This window comes from Harpia harpyja, chromosome 2, assembly GCF_026419915.1.
Source record: "Harpia harpyja isolate bHarHar1 chromosome 2, bHarHar1 primary haplotype, whole genome shotgun sequence".
Classification (NCBI taxonomy): Eukaryota; Metazoa; Chordata; class Aves; order Accipitriformes; family Accipitridae; genus Harpia; species Harpia harpyja.
In genome coordinates, this window is record NC_068941.1 from 40,924,186 (window position 1) to 40,948,193 (window position 24,008).

A 24,008-nucleotide genomic window follows, 5' to 3' on the forward strand; every position below is an offset into this window, starting at 1 on the left:
AGGAGAAGTGTTTTAAAATACGATTAGAAGGGCGTGTGAGATGCATGTTAACACCGTGTGACGAGCAGAGCTATTGCCGGGCTCTGTTCTACACTCCTGTTTTATAAACGCCATAATTACCGGAGAGACCCATCAGGCACCAGACCAGTCACTTAAAACTGAAACGGATCAGAACAGCGGCAGCAATCCTCCGACGTACAGCGCTGCTAAGCAGTCAAGGAATACTGAGGCAAATAAACCCCGCTGCCCGTTTTACTTTCCGAACCGTACACCCGCCGTTCGCTTTGGCAGCATCTTCCCTAGGAACATCTGTGCTAAGGTCACCAGATCGGGGTTGGTTTTTTTTTTTTTTCCCCTCTCGCCCTGCCCTCACTCTTCCTATCTGTGCTCTCCCATCCCCCTTCACGCTGCATCCTGGCTTTCTTCCTTCGCTCTTTTAATGCTTTTCTTTTTTGCTAAAAATAACCGGGGAGCCCCGAGCCCGGTGACATCCCGCACGGGCCCCAGGGAGGAAGAGGACCCCTCGTTCCCGCCGCAAGCCGCGCGCCAACGGCACAAACGCGGTAATAAAATCGATTTTGCATCATTTTCTCCCAACGCCTCCCCCGTTCCCCTCTTGGGTTTTTTTTGGGGGGGGGAGGGCCGGGCACCCCCGGGCGCGCCGGGGGCGGGCGCGCTCCCCGCCTGGCCGCGCGCCATGTGCTCGGCGCTGCCGGCGGCGGGCGGGGGCGTGCCGGCGGGCGTGGCCGCGGCGGCGCGCAGCCGCGCGGCGTGGCGGTGGGCGGTGGCCGCGGGAGCCGCGGGCCCCGCCCCCCCCACCGCCCGCCGCCCCCGCCCAGCCGCAGCACGGCGCGGCACGGCATGGCGGGGCTGCGCTACCCGCAGCAGAGCGGCTACTGCCGCGCGGCCGCGGCCATGAACCTCCTGCTGGGCGTCTTCCACGTCCTCCTGCCCTGCTTTCGCCCCGGCGAGGCGCAGGGACAAGGTGAGGGCGACGATGGGACGGGGCGGGCCGGGCCGGGCCGGGCCGGGGGAGGGAGGGAGGGAGAGAGGGAGGGAGGGAAGGAAGGGGGGGGGGGGGGTGCCGCTGCCGCTGACCGCTCCGGGCGTGCGAGCGGGGCCGCCGCCCCCGCCGCCGTCCCTCGGGCGGCTGCCGCGGCGGCAGCCCGGGGACACAAAGGGGTTCGGGACGTGGCTCGCATCCCCCCCCCTCCCGCTCCGCCCCTGCGCCCCGCGGTGCCCGCCGCGTCCCGGTGTCAGCCGGGCCGGGCGTCGTTGCGGGCCTGCCCCGGCGCGGGGAGCCCCGGGCCGCTGCCGCCTGCGGGCTCCGGCCCCCCGGCCCCGGTCCCGGCCCCTGTGAGCGCGGCCGGCCCATCGGCGGTTTCTCTCTCTCTCTCTCTCTGCCCCCGCAGCCATCGAGCCCATCCCCGGCGTGGTGGAGCTGTGGCAAGCCGAGGAGGGGGAGCTGCTGCTGCCCGCCCAGGTGAGGGGGCGCCGGAGGGGGGGGGGGGGGGCGGCGGTTTGGGGCGCGGCGGGGGGTGAGGTGGGCTCGGGGGCCATTACGCGGCCCGAGGGGCCGGGGTGGGGGTGTTGGGTTGGGCCCCGGGGGGCGCTGGGGGGGCCGCGGCGGGGGGCGAGCCGGGCCGCGGTGGGGCCGGCGGGGCGCGGGCCCGCGGGGGCGGCCTCGCCCGCTGTCACGCCGCAGCCCCGTCCCCGCGGCTCCCCCCCCTCGCCAGCGCCTTGCTGCTACCGGGGCTGCGACCAGCAATGTGATTTTTTCGGCTTTGGTGTCCCCCGTCCCCCCCCCCCCCCCCCCCCGTTTTCTCTTTACTTTTTTTTTTTAATGAATATATTTGTGCACGGTAAATGCTGGATGTGCCTGTAATGAATATGCATATATTTATATCTCAGACTTGCTCAGGTGAAGCCATTTTTTCCCCTCAAATGACACATCATTTATGATGTTGTTCCTCTCGTCCTAGCGCATTTTTGTTTTGTTTAGCCGCTTTTGTTGCATGCTAGCAAGATTTGTTTAATTCCGCATTGGCAAGAGGAGCCAATACGGTAAAATGCGTGGCCGGGCTGGTAAGCGAGGAGGGGTGCTGGAAGCGGTGGTCTGGAGTTTATGGTATTTGAGGCAGTCATTTAACTTGCGCTGACGGACTCTGCCATATGTTGAGCTGGGCCTTCCTAGACTTCAAGGCACCAGGCTCATAAATAGGAAGAAGCAGTCCTTGGGGACATTGTCTTATGTGAGAGGGAAGAGAGGGTAATTTATTTCTCTTAAGCCATTATATCATTCTCTGTTTAGCGCTCAGCCGTTGATACCCATTAACATAGGAAAAAATAGCAGAAGTGTTATTTCTTTCCTCAACTAGCCAACAATTGACGTTGCTTACCAGGGCCTAGCATTTTGTATCGTGGCATTACGAAAGTATTATCTATTGTATAAACAGATCGTTTAAAAAAAAAAATTTATTATGCTGCTCAGAATTTGCCTGATACAGATGTGATAGTAGCTAAGGGAAGGTGCAGAGTCTCTGCCTAGGGATGTTTAAGGAACTCAGCCTTTTGCTTATACATTCTTTACCTTGAAGACATTAAGATGCATTAGATGTAGAACCGTGTAATGCAGTCGTTTATAGTCGCTTCTCATAGCGAAGCTGCAATCGAGAGATGATGACGTGATGTTTACTTCCTGAGGAGATTAGGTCCTCTTGGAAAACACTTTGTTCTTGAGCATCCTCATAAAAATAAGTTGCAGCGTGGCTGAAGGAAAACCAGGCACGAATGGCGTCGTTGAATGTATGGTCCTGCCGAGTCCTTGCAGCAGTGAAAGGCAAAGCTGAGGCTGCTGCTCCTCTGTCATTTCTGTAGATGCTGTGTTAGGTATGCAGGAAAGAAAACAGATCTTCTGGTTTCAGTTGTGACAGAGCGAGAAGTGAAAATCACAAGAGGCTTGCTGAAATAAAAGGCGGACGTTAAAAGCCAGATGAACCAGTCTCTGAGAACTAGTGGTACAGCGGCTGTTTTGCATGGCTTTCCCCTCCAAGCTTGGGGACAGCAGCAGCATCTGACGCATTGGTGTGACTGCTCAAGCTGAAGCAGAAGGGCCTGGGTTCCTCAAACAGGTTTTAAGACCAAAGCTTGGTTCTACGCCCAACCCTGATGCCCAAATATCTGTTCCCTTGCGGGCTTGGGCTTTACCCAGCACCTCTTGGGCCTGTAGCCAAATTTGAAGCCACCTTTTCCAGTTGTCAGGGGGAGGAGGAAAGAAGACTTCCTTATCTGTCCCTGTGGATGTGGCGACAGACCCTTCCAACACCGCTTCCGTGGAGTGGTGGCACTGCTCTGCGATGGCTGGTTGTAGCTCTTCTCTGAGCGCCCGAGGAGTTGAAGGTTGCCCACCCTGCCGCGATCCCCTGTGACATCTGTGAGGTCCTGAAGGCAATTCGGCATCGTTGCCCTCCTGGGCGACCATTCTGGACTGGTGAGGGGCATCGGTGGAGACGCCGGCATCGGCTCCAGAGATTTGGAAAACTGCTTCATCTGTTAACATCTGACTGCCCTTTCTGTGTTAGGGGGATGCTTAAACTTGTAAGAGGTTTATTGCTTGTCCGTCTCCACGCTCCACTAAAAAAATGGTCTCACTTACTGCTACGAGGAGGTTGTCCATGTTCTCTTCCTTGCAAGAACAGGCTTTCTCACTTGAACCTTCACAGGGGGTTTTTGCCCGTTGTTCGTGTACCACGGCAGTGGTGAGGGTCTAGTAAGAGGAAGAACTTTCTTGCTTTTGAGTGGATAATAAACATTGTTTGGTAGGGAATATCCAAGGGTTGCTTCATTCACGTGTTTAAGGATAGGTCTCGGGGAAGACTTTGGGAACGGGAAGTGTCCTGGTTCCTTGATCTGGTTCTTCCTGTTCCCTTTTGAAGGAGCGCGGGCAGGAGTGCAGCACAGGAAAGCGAGGACTTTGCATGCAGAAGTGAAAAGTCCAGGGAAGGAACCATGCATGCTCCTCTCCCAAAGCACCTCCCTCCCGCCTGCGTGTCACAGGCTCTGAGCAGAGATATGGTTTAGGTTGCCCTGTCTGCCCAGCCCTTTTGCCTGTTTCTGGCGGGTTACCAATGCTCTGTCTGATGGATGTTTTTCCCTTTCTGTTGTGGCTTTGCGCTATTATCTTATTTTCCATGCATCATCAGCTGCCTGTGACAGAGCAGTTCTGAGCATTACTTGCTGCCTGCAGAATTTGAGGATGAAAGTTGGATGGGTCAGTAGCCCATTCAACCGTCGGGTTGCCCGCGCATGCTTTTGTTCCAAGAGCACATACTGAATAAAGACGTCGTGTTAAGAGGCGAGGGAGGGGAAACAAAGCATTTTAATATTTGTAGTTGCTTTCTAGGCCTCTCACAGCATCGCTTTGTCTACGTGAACTGCATGAATTTGCATGCTGGAGCACAACCGCCCAGGGCCCCCGCGCCTCCACCCCGGTTGGTCGTTCTACCTTCTGTTTCCTCTTGCTTCCCTTTCATTGTTTGTGCTTCTTGCGTGCCCCCTCCCAGCTTCCCTCTTACATGTATTTGTGCTTTTTCCTTCCCCCCCCCCTTATGCCTGTAATCTTTTGATTTCGGCTTCCTCTGAAGCTTGCAGAGCCGTTTAGGGATGGCTCACCTACTGCTCTTGCTCCGCAGCCGAGCCTGAAGGGTGCCCAGAGCATTGCAGTCGGTGAAGGTGTGCGTGGGCTTGTGCGCTGGAGCTGAGGAGGAGCTGGCTATATCTAGCGTGCTGACAGTCTTCCACCCGTCTGCAGCTTCCTCCAGCATTTTAATGTTTCTTCCTGGGTTCCGTTTTTGCTTTGAGACAAGCTGGGTTTCCCGGTTGGATGTGGTATCCGTATTTCCTTGTGCCCAGTTCCTCTCTTCTTGTTGAAGGTGATGTGAAGTGTGGGGTAGCCGCAGAGCTCCTGCCTTGCTCTCCTTCTCCTCCTTGCCCTTGACATCCTTTTTATAGCAAACGTCCCTTGGGTGGGTGACTGGATTTTTGTTTTTCTTCCCATCATTTGTCCTCAATGTGGAAAAATGTAAAGTCTTGCCTGCCCTGATTGTTGGGAGATGCGTGGAAAACCAGTGGGATTTTCACGTGGAAAATCTCAAGTGGGAGAGGCTTGATTAGAGCAGTTGTAGTTTTTATTCAGACTCCTTGTAATTTTGTGGTTTTGCTTGTTTGTTTGTAACTTGTTTATAATTACTTAACTAAAATGCTTGGGAGAAAAGCTCCTTTGTGTAGGACTCGACACCCAAGCCCTTCACCATTAAAGGCTGAAAAAACTCCATATATAAACAGCCATGTTGGAGCACTTCAGTGCAAAGCTGAAAGGCGGTTAGTTACGTTCTTGGGTTTTGGTTTTTTTTTCTGAAGAGGAGAGGAAAGAGCCCAAGAAAAAGCATAGTAAGGGTATCAGGCCTGCTGTCTCCATGGCCACAAGTGTATGAAAGGAGAAGCACAAATGCCATTTGTAGTTTATGGTGGGCACCACTTAAAATAGGTATCGGAGAGTCGTCGTCGTGTGTTTCTGTCCGTCAGAAACCACTTTGGTGATTACTGTGAGCATCTGAAGGCAGGGGCAGGCGCATTGGGTACCTGCAGAGCAGGGCATTCAGTGTTTTCCACCCCTTCAGTTGCGAGGGAGGAACTACTTTAAAATGAAATAATGAAGGTTAAGTTGTAGGTCTTGTTATCATGATTGAAAATGACAGTCATCAAAGACAACATACACCAAACTTTTTTGTGGTGTCAGTGCCATGTCTGTCTGATGTGATGGGTTTTCTACTGTTCCTGAGTGTTGCATGTAGGAGATTAGTGAGATGTTTCATTAGAGGAACGCCTCGTGTATGTTTCAGTTTGCTTGCAGATACTTAGGAGATTACAGCGAGTGCTTATTTCAGATTACTCTGTGATAATGTTTCAGGTGCTTGAATTTTGGAGGAAGATACCGTGATATTTACTGTATCATAGTCTGTTACAGAGACTGGGCAAATACAGAGCTGCTGCCTCGGTTTTCACTTTAAAGGTTCTGCTCAGTTCTGAAAGATTATTTTATTAATTTTTCTTTTCCCATGTAGTAGTGACTCGCCTTCAGTTCCTGTTCTTCAGTGCAGCTCAGGGGCTAATAAGGTTAATTGTTCTGCCGGTTTCGAAAGCTGATGAAGACCTTGATCTCATGTATCTGAGATACACGGCACTGCAGTGTGTCATTAACAGAGGCGCATCCCATCAGCTATGCACAAATTGAATGTACGGAGTCACCTACTTCAAAGCAGGGTTTGTCTGAAGGCGCGCAATTTGTGTGAAAGCCTGAGACAGACTTGGGGTGGGAATTGTGTTCCTCTTTGGGCTGTTAAAAGGCTCCTCCAGCCTCCCAGCTGAGCTTCTGGATGGTGCTGATAGGACTTGGGGCTGGTTGGCCATGCAGATTATGCAGAAGCTGTCAGCCCAGGCTCTTAAGACTTGTGTGACAGGAGAGGGGCACTTTCAGGGGCTTTCTAGCACGAGATAAGCACCTGCCCATATTGTCTGGAGGAAGGGGATTTTTTTTTTTTTCCTGTCATGGATAGGCTGCTGGGACCTGCATTTTGGCTTCAGGAGTCGTTCCCTTCCTTCCATCCCCCTGTAGTACTTGTCTGGCGATATGGGAGTTTGAGAAAGCCTGCTTTTTTTTTTTTTTAATCCTCAGTGCGAGTATACATGTAGCCTGTGCCATACAGAGGAGAGAACATAGGAAAAAGCTGGACATGGGGCTCTGTGTGTGTGCTCAGCGTCAAGGGTGATTTTAAAAATTTTTTTCTTTCTTGCACAATTGAGATTTTATGCTGTGGCTGCACTGTAGCTTGGGAAGGTTTTTTTTTTCATTGTTGCTTGAGAAAAAGTGAAGAGGAAAAATGGTTAAGATAGCTAGTGTTAAGGGTGAGCACTGTGTAATGACACAGTCCCAGGTTTCTGAGCCTGGCAGATGTTAAGCCATTTAAAGGAGGAGTTAAGCCATTTAAAATGAGGATAGCTTGCCAGCCTGTTGTGGCAGGGAAGCTGTTTCTGGAGGAGGTGGATGAGGAATCCTCTAATTCTGCTTGGTATTGTGCTGAGGTCCCTGAAGTACAAAAGGAGCTTGGAGAAGCTGGAAATCAGATGATGGGTTTGTATTGTGCCATACTGGTAGAGTCTAAAAGCAAGGCTTAGCTCGGTCATTAGAGGAGATGGCCAGGTCTTTGTGAGGGTCAGGTGCTAGGACCCCTGGGTAGGTAGGTCTGTGCTGAAGAGCTGTGCTGCAGATTCTGGACGATTATCACAGTGTCTCCAACCTCCCTTTAAGGGCAGGCGTACAGAAAGACTGTCAAGTCCTCAAATTAACTTGTACTTCCCTGTCAGTCTTGTTACAGATTTGGTTATGCTATGGTAGAAGGCCGTGCTGCTTCTGTTGGATGAGTTGCTTGTGGCAAAAGATTGAAGTTTATATGCATCTGGTAGCTTTCGGCAAGATCTGTAATATTAGCCATAAGGTCATTATTTTAGCCATAATAATGTTAATAATAATATTACCCATATGTGCTGCCTTAGTGTGGTTGTCATTTTTTCCCTCTTCATGAGGGGGGAACTAGAAAATAGGAGCTAGAGTCAAAGTGAGTGACTTGGGCCCTGTTCCGTGATGCACTTAGATGGGAAACGTGTAGGAGGGGTGGTGGAAGGTGCACTCTTTTAATTTTAAAAGTGTGGGTTGTTTTGGGTTTTTTTTTTTTTTTCTACCTTTTCGTTGCTAAGGTCTGTAGCTTGTGTCTTGTGCCACCATCACCTGCAGAAGCAGTAGCTGGGAAAACTTACCAGCTGTTCCTGGCAGGGTAACTGTGACCTCTTCCTGAAAAATGTTAATCTCCCTAAAGCTGTCCCCTGGTTTCATCAGTGCGGGTCGGGTGGCTGTAACATGCTCCATTTTGAGTTGTACCTAAAGCTTTCCTGGAGATCTCGGCTGGTTCAGAGCAGCTACCTGCTTGTTTTAAATGGATTTCCTGCAGGGAGCTCATTGAACCAACGCTTGAGTTCATTTCTGTAGACAGCTCAAAGTGGTTAGTTGGGAACTGCAAGCTGGCACAGTTTGTTAACTGCATGTCTCAAAAATTACCTTAGTCCAAGCAACTGAGCTAAGCTGTTGTGTTTAAAGCTTCTACTCTCTCTGATTTCTGTACGTGTTGCTGATCACTGATAAGATCTGGGCTTGGGATCTCGCCATCCCTGTTGGAACGTGGTACCTTGCCTTTGCTGTTGGCGCTACCACGTGGTCTGAATTCCAAGGCATTCTGCATCCGATTTTCTCAGGTACTGGCTAATGAAATTTACTGACGGGGGCAGATGGTTTTAGATTGAAATTGTATGTGCGCACAGAATTTTGTATAGATGCATTTATATAAATAGAAAATGAGTCTGTTTAATCAACATTTGGAAAAAAAAAATGGAGTAGCCATGTTAAGTCACCATTTATCTTGGCAAAATGAGCAGAAACCCCAAATGGGATGGCCAGCATCCACCTTACTTGAATCATAAAGGAATTGCTGTAGGAATTTTAGATTTCTGAGTTTGTTTTGCAAGCAAGTCATGTGAGAGTCCACCTTCAGAGGAGTTAAAAATGGTACATATGTTCAGTGTGCCCTGTCACAATTCTGAGATTCTTACGTAGTATTTTCTCTGTTTGTCAGGCTGATTCAGAGGAAGTTGTGGAAGAGCATCCACAAGAGCAAAGGTAAGCGAAACTAAAATGAAAACAAGAGTGTTGAAGCTTGTTTTGGTTTTTGCTTTAGGAAGTACTGAAGTGTAATTGGGCAGACTACTAAAAATTATTTTTTCTGCTGCATGTTAAATAGATTTTCATTATTTGTGGCTTACAGTTTTCTCAACTAATGTTAATATTAATTTGTTAGCAAAACCAGAAAACAGCGTGCGGCATATGCAAGACTGAAATGCCTTCTTGCGTCTTTCTCCTTATTCTATCTCTAAGCTGCATTTGCTTTTCATTGCTTTTACCCCCAAAATTCCGTGTTTATTAATTCTGCTTTATTGTATATTTTGTAATTAATTTCTTTAAACAAGAGGACAATTTTCTGTTCCAAAATTTGCAAATGTAAGTAGTCTTGGAGTGTGAATGTGTACCAAGGCAAGGAGGGTGGTAAAGAAGACTTAGAGCCAAAGGCTTATTAGTGTGTTGCTGTGGAACAATAAATATCCTGCCTGATTTCTTGAAATCAGATAAATAATAAAGCTCTTAAGATCTGTAGTTTCAACTCTGCTGTTTCTGTTAATATCAGGCCTCCTCTGTTTTGAAGGGTTGGGTAAATAGCATCGCAGATTATTTTTTTAAATACACATTTTGTTTCCTCTGAGCGTCCAGATTAAAATGCTTGGACATCTACCAGTGAAACACTTCCTTCCTTTGGTATGTGTTAATGTGGGTACAGCTTTCAGTGGCATGCCAGCCAGAAAGATCACAAGACTTAAAATAAACACGCGTAACACCACCGTGCTCCGATGGTTGCAGTTAGCCAGAAATGCTTTTCTTATTTATCTCCCATCTTTGCCCTTAGCTTGGGTTTGAGAGCGCATAGATCTGATAGAACACAAGCCTTGCTGGGAGCTGGCAGAAGGGGTAAGCCTGGGGCAGGGAATGGGATGGTTGTGATGGGTCTGTCCTGCACTGCAACGCTTCTCCACACGCCTTTTCCCCCTCTTTTTGCTCCATTGGGAGCCTTCTCGTCCAAACCCAGGATCACATTAGGGCTTTGTGCCTCATCTCCGTGGGAATGGCAAAGATGGTGTAGAAACAGGATGGGAGGATTACTGCTGCCTCTGACAGCTGGTGCTGATGGTTTGTGCTTGCCTACATCCCCCAATTCCTACCTGCTTAGGGGATTTTTCTTTTTTTTTTCCCTTTTGTGAAAAAAGGGGTAAACTATTGAAAGCTGGCATTTTCCCTGCACAAATACAGAACTTCTTGATTTTCAGCTGGGGACTACTAAGGTTTTGATGCAAAATTTTCACTGTGTGCCTAAGTGTGCTTTCTTTATTGAGAGGTAGTCAGAAGACAGCAGTCTCAAGTGCTGTACTTAAGGTGGTTTCTGAGATTTTTGTTAGTAGGCAGAGAGATTTAGTTTAGGGGAAAAAAAAAAAATCTCTGCCTGCCTATTTATCTCTGGAGGTGGATGGAGTAACTGGCTACTATGGCAATAATAAAAATATTACTGAAAGAGAAATAGTTCTTGAGACTCAGATAGGAAATAGGAAAAAGTGGTTTGACTGGTTTGGGGGTTTTTGGGGGGTGTTTTTTTGGTCATTCAGGTGCTTAAAGATTTTTCTAGTAATTACTCATTTCCAAAAATGAACTTGTTTTCTGAAAGTTAAGTTTATAAGCTTCATTTGCATGCATGGAAACATCCTTCTATTGTCATAATGAAATGCTTCAGGAAACTTGCCTAAGCAGTGGTTTGTGTGCATCTTTTAAACTGTTGGTTTGCTGCTGTATGTAAACACCGATCTGTGTGTGCTCTGTATGCTGAAGGAATGTTGCAGTGTAGACTTTATGAAGAAGACCTAGCAAAGGTACGTCAGAAAGACTAGAATTTATTAGTTTCTTTCCAGATTAACTTTCATTCCCTTGGCTTCTATTATTATATGGTGAAATTGTGGGGATTTCCTTTTCCTGTAGCAGCAAAACCTGAGAACTTGTAGCATCTCCATCTCATTGTCTGCCAGCATGCCCTAGGGAAATCAGCTAAAGCTACTGAAATTTGATGTGAAGCCCCTAGAAGCAAAGCACCTTAAAGTAGCAGTACGAACAGAAGTTAATGGAGATAGAGAATTCAAAATTTTCCCCAGAGCTGAAGAAAGTAGAGAGAGTTCAGCATCTTGGGGCATAAAGGAGAAAGTCTCTTCCCAAAACATTGTTTCATTCAGTTTTTAATTCTAGGTTAATGGGCTCTTTTGGGAGCTTGCTAACCTACTTTTTAAAAAAAAAAAAAAAAAAAGTATTAACAGTCTGTTAACTGACTTCCTGTGCATGTGCATCGCAGGATCTTCCATGTTGGGTGGGATTCTTGGTTTGCTGCTGTTTTTGTGGCAAGGTCACAAGGGGGATGGATGTAGTCTCATTATTTCTGCCTTAGGCTTAGCTTTATCAAGTTCAGAAGTTTGCATGGAGGTGAAAAGACATTGTCAAAATAGTAGTTTTTGTAAAGAGCTATTTTGGAGGTGAATGAGAAATGGTTGATTTGGAGGTCCCTGGGTTTGCAGCTGCCCTGAGTGAGAAAAAGGTAATTAGCAAGTCCTTAATGTCCAGCCTGCGATTCCTGCCTTTCTGATTGTTTGGATGCTCTACCATAGGTTGCTTTCCACTGTTTTGTGTCTCTGAATCAGACTCTGAAATAATAAGTGTTGGGCAGTAGATACTTGAGTTGCTGGATGTACTGCTTCAGGCCACAGTCTTTGACAGAACTAAAGCCACATGTATTTGGACTAGCCTATTAAAAAAGGTTCAAGTTTCCTTAAAAGACTGGTTCTTACATTTGAAAGGCAGCAGTAAAAAGATGCCTTCCAGAACAACTTTGGTTCAGGAAGTTTTGTTAGAAGAAACTCAAATGACAGGTGTTGACAGAAAGGTGGGGGTTTTTTGTTTGTTTTGGGGGTTTTTTGTTTGTTTTGGGGGTTTTTTGTTGTTTTGGGGGTTTTTTGTTTGTTTTGGGGGTTTTTTTCATGCTGGTGACTGTTCACTTGCCACAGCTGGCAGTAGCAAATTTTGAAGACTTAAGTGCTTGCTTTTTTTATTTCACTTGTGCTAAAGCAGCAGAATGAGTCAAATGCAGAGGTCTGGCACAGATTGAGGGGCAATACTGTTAGGTGATGTGCACAAATGATGCTATCAAAATTTTTAGCTTTCTACTTCAAGGGGGTAGACGTTGGACTACCAAGAAAAAAAAATAAATTTTCACATGTATGATATTCTTAATCCTTGGTTTTGAGGACCTCTGGAGAAAGGCCTTTGAGGGTCCAGTTTCCCAGCTGACACATTGAAGAACATTTGCACTGGAATAAACTGCTGTACTCAAGATGTGGAGCATGTACTTTTAATATGTGATGTGCATTAATAGTCCACGAGAAAGGAAAGCTGTACGATACTAAGAGTGTGGTATGTAATTATCAAGTAAGAGGACATTTTCCAGCCTTTACCTGTGACAGGGCATATTTTGCTTTGAGTAAGTGGGTATCAACTGCTAGGAAAATTGTAAGTGTAATGCAGTTAGCTCAGTCGAGCATTTCTGTTGAACCTTTGCCTTTGATCACTGGGAGAGCATTTGACCCTGTGGACTGGAGCTGCTTGGGGCAAGTAGATGGTATCAGCTCCCAGTGGGTTCCTGCTAGGGTGATAGTGCAGCCCTGGGAGTGACAGCTGGTGCCCAGCACTTTGACCTCTCCTGATTGCCAGGTGGGATTACTCCTAATCCTGTGACTTTTGCTGTGTCTGTGAAATAGTGCTCCAGCCATGGAAGAGAAATTGGAAGGTAAAGGTAGCGAGGGAGTTGCTTTGTTGTCTCTCAGGCAACTAGTAAGCAGTTAAGGTGCACAGACTGCAAAATTACTTGGGTGTTTAGCGGATACTTAAGAGATGTTGTTATAAGGTTTGCTTCAGGAAAAATCCAGACTGGCTGGGGAGAATAAACCCACTTCACGTTGTGAGGCCCTATGTGGCAATTTCTCACTGGCCACAACTTCATCTCATCTCCAGTCAAGAGACACAGATTGAGTCTGGTGCTGTGGATGGACAGTTAAGACACTTCAGAGGTGACTCATCCTTAAAGCCTGTGGTCTTAGTGCCGTAATTTCTGATAGTCCAGTTCTTGGAAAGTAATGGCATGGGACTGGTGGTATGCCTGTGTACCAGATCTCTAGCTTGGGTGGTGGCTAAGCCAGGAAAAGAAAGACTGAAAAATAGCTTAGGATCAACCAGATTTTTTTTCCTTCTGCTTTTTCTCACTGAAAATAATAAAATTGATTTTGTGCCAGAACAAATGTCTGAATATTTAAAAAAAAAAATTGTTTTATGTTGTGTTCCCTTTTTAAACATCTTTAAAATCAAACTGAGTATCCATTGAGAAAGTGTTTCAAAATGAAAAGCTGAAAAGTACTTTTGAGAGTGTCGGTGAATGCTTAAACTGTTTGAAAAGAACCATCCTAAACCAATATTTTCAAGCTAAGCTTCTATTGAGTACCACTAATTGTTTAGATTGTCATTAAACTTACCCCCCAAAAGTATTTGAAAAATTACATGAAGACTTTTCCTAGGATATATGCTTGGTCCTAACTTGTAATAGCGGAAGTTGCTTTTATTAAGTTTTTAATAGTGTTTTAAATTTTTTTGCAAAAGCAGCAGAAATCTGTGTGTATTAGAAAAGAAAAAAGTGCATTTCTTGGGAAAAGGCTTTTTAGTCACCATTAATGCACTTGCATAAAGTAACACATCTCTATAGTATGCACAGAATGGGTGATTTTACTGGGTTGCATCAAAAACTGCTTCAATATTGGTTCACTTGTTTTTAATTGATAAATTACTGGTGTTGTATTCTACTTACAATTTCACCAGATCACCAAGGGACTACTGATTTTTAAGTTTTACTGGATGCCTAAAGAAATGAAATTTACTTTATATAATCCTTAGAAGTAAAGCAGTGGAAATGAGATGCACACACCTACCTGTTATGCTTCGGGGAAAATCCCTAAGGAATTCCCTGTAGGGAACACAGAGGATAATGTGAAGCTAGAATAAAAAAAGGTTACTGAAGAAAATTGCTAGAAGGTCAACAAAGCTGGGGGATCTTTTGTAGATGAAGAAACATTGTTTTGGAAGGAACTATCATTGTTACTCTTCATCTCCGTTCTTACGCTTCTGGCAGGCACAGCCAGGGTGGCAGGCCGAACTCTTGCTGCTTTTAATCTTTTATCTCTGTTTTATGTGTTGTAATTCATTCACTGATGAACTTTGCCTTGCTGAACTTTGTATTAAATGCTGTTAGGGACAGCTGTGCCCTCGTGTGCATTGCTTCTTCCAAAATATCGGTCCTTCTGCAGAATTGTGTTGCTTGTCTGCTGATACAGGGAGTAATAAACCGTTCTGCTTTCCTTTTTTTTCCTGGGACATTGCATGCCAGTGCTGTGTGCTAGCAAATGAGTCAGCTATCCATTTATTTATTTGTTTCTTAGTTGCTTTCAGACATTTCTGAAATGAGAGCAGTGGCCTAGGCCAGCTGTACTGTGTTTCACACCAGACTGAGGAGCTATGGCTTTTTAGGATCTGGAGTTAATGGCAAACGAGACAGTTCTGCTGCGTTTTGCAAAGAGCTGTCAAACTTCTGTCCTCGGTGTATGTCCTAATTGACCTTAACTGAAATATTTTAAAGGTGATGCGTGGCCAGATTTAATTACTCTTCGATATGGTGTTGCAATCCCACTCACGGTCAAAATCTTGTCTGCTTGCATTGAGAAAACTGTGCTGGTATGTATGTATTTCTCTTGCTGTTGTAAGCCCCATGGTCAGATTGGTGACTGTTTGATCTGTACGTTGGCTTGTATGCTGACCTAAAATGGACTTTCTCATCTATGGGTGACAATTTGACTTTGAAAAACAAAGACCATCTTGGTGTGGTAATTGAGAATTGGCAGTTGTGCTTTCATGTGGCTCACGCTGCCTTGAAAAGCCACACAGGCTGTCTTATGCCAGTTTCTATACTGTTAAAAATAGCAGGCAGTGACAGTATCCTCCCAGCTGGGGCTGTGAGGTTATTGTTTGCACAGGGATTAGTGTATGTGAAGAAGCTGTATTTGTGGATATGTGCTACTGGAGTAAACTTTCTCACATGCAATGACCTCTTTTAAATGGACAAGTAAACTGTGCTTTGCATTTTGGTGTCCTGTATCTGGCTTTCTTTTCTTCTGTTAATAATTTCTTCACTTTCTTTTCCCACTTTCTGAGCTTTCTGTCTTTTCCGTAGATCTCTTGCGTACCTTCTTATGGCATCTCTTCTTTCTTTCTAGTTTCTATCTGGGCCATGCCTGAAACGGTTGTAGTTTCTGTACCGCAAGAGGAAGAGTCTGTCTTGCCCCCTCCGTTTCCCCGGTGCTGTCCCCTGCCTTGTGCAGCCCTACAAGTTGTATCAGAAAACTCCTCTGGATGAAAAGCATTGCTTTGTTTTATTTTTGCCAGGTTAACATTTACGTGTGATCATTGTCTGATGGGTTTCCCAGTTGCTTTCTGTGGCAGTGTCAGCTGCAAACGTGCACGAAAGGGCTGCCTCGGTCTCTTCCTCCCGCTGTGCTGGATGGGTGCCGGACCCGGACCCGCCAGCGGAGCCGCGTGTGGCAACGTGGCTGGCTTGCGGGCCAGCATCTCCGTGCTCCTCCCAAGCTGCTCCAGGGAGGCCTGCCCATGTGTTGGTGCGGCTCTGGTCCAGACCTCGTGGCGTCTTCCTGCTCTTTCCTCGGACCTTCTGTCCCCAATCTTCTTCCTTCTGGCCTGCTGTCGGGGTGGGTGGTTGCATGGTGATACTCATGCCAAGGCTGACTCTCTGCTCCCTTATCTACTGCAGTGCAGGAGGAGCTGGGGAGGAGCCCAGCCAAATCTGCTGCTCTGCTCACTGTTGGTGAGATAGACGGGCAGGTTAGTCCCCAAAAGTGTGGGGCTAAGAGGGAGAACCTCTTATATGTTGGGAGTAGCACCTTACCAAATTAGCAGCTGTTGGGTAGGAAGAGGGTAAAGCGTTTGCATCAGTGCGATGGATAGCCTTGGAGGCCTTGGATGGGTTTTGGGTGGATGGTGTGCCGAATCACACAGCCTGCCACTGCGTGGAAAGTTGAAGACAAGTGCACACACGCATACATCATTCGTTGTGCACAGTTTTAATTTTTTTCGGGCTCTTGGTAAACCCCTGTAGCCTATGCTTTGGGACAGAGTCCACCCAGAATGCACGGTCTTTAGAGTTAGGACAATCTTGATCTGAGCAGGTGGGACAAGGGCATATGGTGTCTTATTTCCCATTCTGTGTTTGTTTCAGTACTGGCTGCAATGCTGTGCAGGAGCAGAGACAGATCTCGTTGTGGCACAGGCTGTTGGTATAGTCATTCAGCAAACACATGCAGAAGGTCAGCTCTTAATGCCAAGCAGCTGTGTGCTGTGAGTGCTCTGCAAGTCTGCTCTGGAACATGGCATTTTTCTTGTTAAACTTAACCTGACTTGTTTTGAAAAAGGGTATGTTAGGACACGTTTTGTATGTTTAGAGAAGAGGGAAAAAAAAAGAAAGAAAAGCAAACAGCTGCTGTGGCATGTTGTCCTTGTCCTAATCATTGTAAACTTAGTGTCTGTCCCCTTAGCTCATACATGCTGCTTCTATAATACAAGTAGTTCAGAATAGGAACTCTCTTCTTATGTTTCTACTTTTACATTTTAATACGCTAATAATGAATTTCAGATGTGTGTTAATCTCAGGCTAATCATTCCGATTTGTGGGCAGTGGGCCACAAGAGATTTAGCTTTATATCTGTCTATATGTTTATTATTAATAAATTGTCGTTACTTCCAGGAATTTGCAGACAGTCCACTTCTGAATCATCAACCCCAGCATGCTGGTTTGATTTTTGTAAGCTGAGAATAAAGTTACCTGAAATCTATCTGATGTGGTGTAATAAAGTGTTACAGGCAATGCTGTTACCTGCCTCTCATCTTTGTTAGAGACTCAAAGGTAACACAAACCTAGCTTATAATGCCTCACGTATTTTTATTTGACTAGGAGATGTGCTCTGGGAAAGCTGCGCTCATGCCCTGGCAGTGGCTCTGCGTGCATGACTTGTAGGCAAGTAGGTAAAGGAGCCTTTTCAGTAATTTTGGTATTTGCCATAGTAACATAAGTAAAAACATGGACAGCAAAACAAAGCAAATAGCTCATCTGTACCACTGTCAGCTCAGTCTTGGTTATAAATTCAAGCCTAAGTTTTAAAAAACATCTTGGTTACATTGTCTTAAACATTTTTTTAATCCACTTTCTTCAGTAGCTGCTTTGGGAAGAGACCTTTTCTTTGTGGTGGTTATTGCAGAATGACCAACTCCCTTCTTCATCAGGACAAAATAGTCCTGTCCACTTCAGGGAGAGGGAAAGTACGTCAAATATTATACTTGCATGTGACAACAGTGTGTATTAACTCTTTTGCAGAGTTCCGAGTACTCACTGCAAATATTTGCTTTATATTTGTAGAAAAGTTTGCTTTAATCAAATAAGCAAATCATGTAGGAGAAACACATGGTCAGTATGAATAATTTAGGTGTCTGCTTGCCCTCTTAGGGGTCCACTATTCTATGTTACGTCCAGGCTGCCACCTGAGTTAAGGAAGATAGAGGGCAAAGCTGGCTGTGTTAATAGTCACCTTATCTTCCTCTCCACCTCCTGCCCACAAAGTGGTGTACAAATAAAGCTGCAGTTTGTGTGTCTTGGTAACTTTTAGAAAGTGCAATGGAAATACTAGGCAAAGACAACTCAAGATATTTTTTGTGTATGTGTACAAAACAGACCTTGCTTTCTGTAGAACAAATGGACTTTATATTAAACACAGGAATTCCTCAATCAAAAACAATCACCGTGAAGAAGGTTTTTTGCTCAGAATTATGAGGAAAAGGAGAGAGAAGAGAAAATGTTTTCCAAGAGGAGGGTGAGAAGTAGCCGTCTGTTCTTGTTTTTGGTGAAGTTCTTGTCTTCTGATAGCCTCTTTGCTTCAAGATACTGTTGCGCTACCAAGTGAGCTGTAGCCAGTGGTTTACCATCTCACCCACCTGGATATCAGAACACAGATGTCAAAATTAAGTCTGAAATGCAAAATAATGCTTTCTGTTACTGCCTGATAAAAGCCAACTTCTACTTCAGAACTTTGTGAAGACACATGAAGAAGCTGTAAGGGCTTGGAAGTAAAAAGGAGAAAATTAAGATGGTGTATCGTGTTCAGTGCTGTTGAAAGCATGGGCTGTGTTGACTCTGGTTCATGGTTTTGTTGTATTTCAGTTAGAAGTTTGGCTTTCTGAGCAAGGAAAAGCTTTGTTGAAATGTTTGTTCGTAACAGCATGCTCCTTAAGGAAACATGAGAAATGCTGAAAATAACTCACTATTTTTTAAGCCTAGAAACGGTTCTTTCTGATGATGGGATGGTGACACTTGTAATAATATAGCTGAGCTTGCATTATGAAAGACCTCAGTACAATTGCAGTCCTAAGATTTGAAACTGGTCTAGCCTTTGGAGATGCTTATATATCAATAGGATGATAATTTGACACGCTTCAAAATGCCTGGAAGGACTTTCAGAAACCTGACTGATATATATGAAGAAGAAAATGTGACCTTAAGTCAAAATTGTTGTGACATACATTCTCACTATTTCTTTTGCATATATAAATCATTATATATTGCTTTCTAATTTTTTTAATTGCTGTTCATTGTTTTAATGTTTCTCTCTGGGACCTGGTTATTTTCTTTGAGTGACTGAAGCGTAATTCATATTTGAAACATACCGAAGCATAATTGTCACATATCTCTGCGCCTCTGTCTCAAAAAAAAAAAGTTAACTTTTAATTAAATAAGCAGTCTCAGCTTTACAAAGTAGATAGAGATAGATGACTAGTTTGTAATCTGCTTATCTTAGTTTCTGCTACTATCTGCCTTGTTGGTAGCACATATGTATTTATCTCCTGAGTGGGAATTTCCCAGCTTTTTAAAATCATGTGTGAGTGAATGCCGATACCTGATCTAGCAGAAAGTTAATCTTGTTTTACTGTTCTTTGTTCTTCTCTGTGCCCCCTGAATGCTGCCATGTTCTTAGAGCCCTGTTTCCTGTCCTCATTTACTGGAGGGCTTCTCCTGGTCACCCGTGTGGTGGGTATATGCTTGCTTGAAAAGCTTTTGCGGGTCCTAAGAGAGGGTCCAAAATGGAATTGTTATACAGACTCTCAGACTTCCCAAAGCTCTAGAAGACCAGCTTTGAGTCACTGCAAGTGCTGCCATCAACTCCTGCACACTTCTTCCAGAGCTGACACTGCTTGGCAAGCAGTGGATCCAAATGTTAATGTTTTTTTAAGTTTGTTGGTGCACTGAGGTCTTGACCTTTCCTCTGAAGCTGCTTCAATTATTTCTGCGATTCCTGGTTATCAAAATTAAGCCAAAAAAAAAAAAAAGCCACCTGGCATCCTCCTTCCTGCTGGTGGTCTTTCCCCTGTGAGCACTTACAAAGAGTTCCTCCGTGGGCAGCACGTGGGTTTGGTGGGATCAGGCAACTCTTTGCAGTCCTTCAGCTGTAGGTATTTGTTTCTTATCAGTGAGAACAGAAATGGGTTCAGCAGTCATGTATCAAACTGAAATCGGGGCATATGAATACATGTGTATGTGCTTGAATGCCATCTCCTGGCATTTAGGACACTGGTCCACGCTTGTCGGAGCAGTGTGTTGCGCTGCCGTTGGGAATACACTTGGAACAAAGAGGGACTTTGGAGACTTCTTTGACTCTGAGCCAGCAGTCTCAGTCTGATGTGTTTAGCACTGGAGAGAAAAAGCAGATGCATGCTTGCTTTTGTAGTATTTGTGAGGAGGATCCTTTGTATGGTTTCCAAGGTCTTGAGGTTCCTGTATATTGTGCTGCCTTTTAACTCCATCGCTGTAGTGCCCTCAGATGAGAGGTGCAGTTTCCGCAAGCAATTGAAAATGCTGGTGTGCCATTTTTTAAGGCTCTCGGACCTCCTTGCTGCTCTGCGTCAGAGTGCCAGAGCAAAGTGCACAGTGTTCTCAAGGCTTTTCTTGGTGGGAATATGTAAAAGCTGTTAATTACTCATCTGTTAGAGGCTGGGTGTTTTATAAACGGGTAGGGTCTATGGGTACATTTCACTGTTTGAAACCCATCTTCATGGACATCGTAGTGTGAGCAGTTGTTGCACAACAGAGCTGAATCCTAAGAAAGTTGTTGGGTAAAAAGCAAGACTGGTTAAATTTTACTGAATTACCTGACAATACAGTAGTTTTATTTTCTTTGAGGATAAATTGCAGTGATTCATTAAAAAAAAGTTGGTTACGTTTGGTAGAAAATAAAAGCTGTAATTTTAAAGTAGTTACACTTTCGTGACTGCTGCTACTGAGACACTGCTTAGAGTATGAAGATGTACATCGCATGAAATTTCAGAGTTGTAGATAATAGATGTCATCCTGAAAGATTTGGTTGCCTTTGTAGAAGTTAATGCAGAAATCACTGTGTGAAGTTGTTTGCTCGCTGCTTGAAAAGTAGCAACAGTCCAACAAGGATTCTTAGAAGCATCTGAAATTGAAATATAAAAGGTTTATGTTTTTGCCTTAGGACTCTACCAAAGTTATTGGCAAGTACCTGTCATCAACCGCAGGGCTGGACACCCACAGTTTGGGTGCAGTCTGGGCATCGGGCACCAGCTCCTGGCTGAAGTAATGCTGTAGCGGGTCAGCTCCTGCACCACGCACTAGCCGCAAATCCTGAGCATTTTGAAGTAGTGATGCTATCAGTATTACCAAGTACTGCCCAATGCCATGGTTACACTGGTGTCTTGATATTAAACCTCTGCGTGGAGAGGCAGTGGGGTTTTGCTGCGGGATGTGGGAGGAGGAGGGGTAGTTTTCTTTCCACTCATTAAGTGCCCACTGGCTGGCTGGGCATCTGGCGGTGTTTGTCTCGCAACAAACTACACTGCAAGGTTGCACTGAGTGCTGTTTTTTCCCCTTTTCATCCCCTCCGGGCTCATCAGACCCTTGTCCCAGCACAGCTCTCTCCGGAGAGGCTGCTGCAAACCCCATGGATGCAGCAGCCTGGTCCCACTCTCATGGGGATCCAGAGCCTGAGGGGCTGTGCATCTGACAAGGAGGTGGCAGCAAGGTAGCGGTTAAGTGGGAAAACCAGCAGTGTTACTGAGGCCATGAGACTATTTTGCAGTATTGTTGCCCTGTAATTACGTGCGGTATCCCATATGCTTACAGTGCCATCATGGCATCTGTGCATTGCCCATCTGTTGCTTGAAAGCAGGTCAATGTAGAGGGTATGGCGGTGGTCAGATTGCACCAATCATGATCAAAAATGTGTTTCAAAGCAAGAGAAGAGCTGTAAGGGCAGCAGCCAGGTAAGGTTCACCTGCCCTATGACCTGGAGCTGGCTCTTGGTGACAGGCAAGATCTGTCCCCGCCACCAGTATGTGGTCTTGTCTGTGGGGAAGCTCCTTCCCTGGGCACCTGGGTGGTGGTGGAGGAGTAATTTTGGGGCAAAGCTTTAGATGTTGGGAGGCTGGTCACCTCCAGCTCCTTCTGCAGCGAGAGTGAAAGAGGTTTCGCCAGAGGATGGTCAAGGAGTTTAATTTAGCTGCTTTGAATCACCCTCAGGAGCAGGCTGTTTTTCCCAGTCCTTCTGAGGGAGGGGGAATGACAGGTTTCCTAATTTCAGAGCCCAGGGTGAGGGAGCGCTCGCATCCCCCCGAGCTCTCCTGCCTCCGCTGCTTCCCGTCGGGTGCAGCTTCCCCTTGTCGCAGAGGGCAAGGCGGCAGGTGAAGTTGCAGTAACTTTTTCAAACCCCCAGCATTTCTGACTTGCACAATGAGCCTGGCCTGCCCTCTCTGCTCAGGTTTTCGTGCAAGTTCAGAGACTTGAGATGCCCGGCCTCCGTCTCTGTTGTTCTGGGGCAGAGGCTGTGGCTGGAAGTCCGCACCTTGGGTACTGCAGGACTTTATCCTGCAGAAGCAAAGGACACCCCTGCAACCACCAGACCTTTCTCAGGGAGCTGCTGCTTATGGCTCCTGTCCGCTTCGGTGCACAGGGTGCCCCTCTTCAGCCAGCTGCCTCTTAATGAAGCTCTGAGCAGCGTGTTGGTTAAAGCAAAACCCTACCGAAACCGGACACTGCCATCCATGCATGGTCGCCTGTCTGGGGAGAGAGAGGCTGGGCAGCTGGCGAGTTGCACCTGATGCTGGTGAGACATCTTGCCTAACACGGCCCTGGAAACCGCTCAGATGCAATACTGAACCTGTCTGGGCTAGAACTTGGCTGTGGGGTGTCCTGGTCTTGGCTGGGATAGAGTTACTTTTCTTTCTAGTAGCTGGTATAGTGTTATGTTTTGGGTTCAGTATGAGAACAATGTTGATAACACACTGATGTTTTCAGTTGTTGCTAAGTAGTGTTTAGACTAAGTCAAGGATTTTCTGGCTTCTCTTGCCCAGCCAGCAAGAAGGCTGGAGGGGTACAAGAAGTTGGGAGGGGACACAGCCAGTGCAGCTGACCCAAACTGGCCAAAGGCGTCATGCCCAGTATATGAACTGGGGGGAGGTGGCTGGGAGGGGGGAAGGGGCAGATCGCTGCTCGGGAACTAACTGGGCATCGGTCAGCGAGTGGTGAGCAATTGCATTGTGCATCACTTGCTTTGTATATTCCAATTCTTTTATTATTACTATTGTCATTTCATTATCGTTATCATTATTATTTTCTTCCTTTCTGTCCTATTAAACTGTCTTTATCTCAACCCATGAGTTTTACTTCCGTTCGATTCTCTCCCCCATCCCACTGCGGGGACGGAGGGGGAGTGAGTGAGTGGCTGCGTGGTGCGTAGTTGCTGGCTGGGGTTAAACCACGACATGGGGGAAGGATGGGGTGTAATTGCCAGAAAGGTGGGGGGGGGGGGGGGCAAGTATGGTAACAAGAGAAAAAATGACTAAAGATTGTGAAGAGAGAAAAAAAAAAAAGCTGTCCCTGATAAAAAACACAAAGTGAACAAAGATACTGGTAGGAAGGGAAAAATGAAAGCTTGCTTATAATAAGTGATAGGCAAAACTGATAAGGGAGACAGCAGATTGCAATCTAAGGATGAAAGGAAAGATACACAATAGCAAAAGGGAAGTGAAATGAGAGAAAGGGTAGAGTGACTGATTCATAACTGCTTGCACCTTGTGTAACCACCACCTCCGTTTATGTAAAATGATTTTAAGGGTCCATGCAAAACAGAATCAAGTCTCCCCACTCTGGCTGGCAGAAGTGTGCAACAGTCCTGCTGCACTCTGATTTAATGTCAGCTATGACACGGGGTACAAAGCAGTCAGCAAGTCAGACCTCCCTAGTGACACTGTAGGTCACCTCTTACATTTTGCCTGCATACTTTTTTTTTGTGCTGAATTACATTGTCCTATTGACTGAAGTTGTGGGTTGGCATTTTAAAATTAAGGTCTCTGCAATAAACACATCAATAAACATACAAACAGTAAAGACCTGAACAGAGAGATGATGAATATGCTAACCATATATAAGCATAGATTGTGTAATTACTTTTTTTTTAAATGAGACTGGAACAACAAGGAGCACTGTGCTGCCCTCAGGAAGTGAGCAGCCATGTAATATTGTAGAAAAAGTTTTGTGGTTCATTATCGTTTTGTGGATTTAATGTGCCTGCTTAATTTTTGTGCCTGCCTGCTAGTGCTGTGTGCCATGTTCATTGCTGGTTTGTGTCTAAATCTTGATTCCTGGCAACTGGAGGAGGGTAGGGAGTTGAAGGGCCTGTACTTGACCAACTCCTTGACCCATGCTTTATGTGCTTTGTTGCTATTAACTGCCTTTCTTCAATAGCTATTGTCTGATTTCTGTCTTGGTGTGTTGTGTCTTTTATTAGAGTCCTTTGCCGCAAGGCTGCTGCCTACAACCCATGAGGTGCCTGCTGCCTGCTTAGGTATTTCTGTGGCCTGTTGCTGACCCAGTTTCTGCAGCATTTAAACTGCCCTTTTGAAAAGGGGGCATTTCTGGCCTTTGTGAGCATTCCCAGTGTTGCTGGGATAATGTGGCTGATCCCGCAGATGTGGGTAGTCACTTTAAAACAAACACACCCCTGCCCTGGTCCCCATGCTTTCAGTCTTGCTT

At 46.0% G+C, this 24,008-nt stretch overlaps 1 protein-coding gene across 2 annotated transcripts in view; it reads left to right on the forward strand.

Moving 5' to 3' along the window:
• The first annotated feature begins 825 nt into the window (after nt 1-825).
• The window catches only part of TMEM131L (transmembrane 131 like), an 83,399-nt gene continuing 60,216 nt past the window's right edge, over nt 826-24,008 (forward strand). For both annotated transcript variants that reach the window (XM_052777626.1, XM_052777634.1), the window contains exons 1-3: nt 826-985; nt 1,413-1,483; nt 8,742-8,785. In XM_052777626.1, the coding sequence (XP_052633586.1) occupies nt 862-985; nt 1,413-1,483; nt 8,742-8,785 (239 nt within the window). In that variant the 5' untranslated portion in view covers nt 826-861. The remainder of the gene's footprint in view (nt 986-1,412; nt 1,484-8,741; nt 8,786-24,008) is intronic.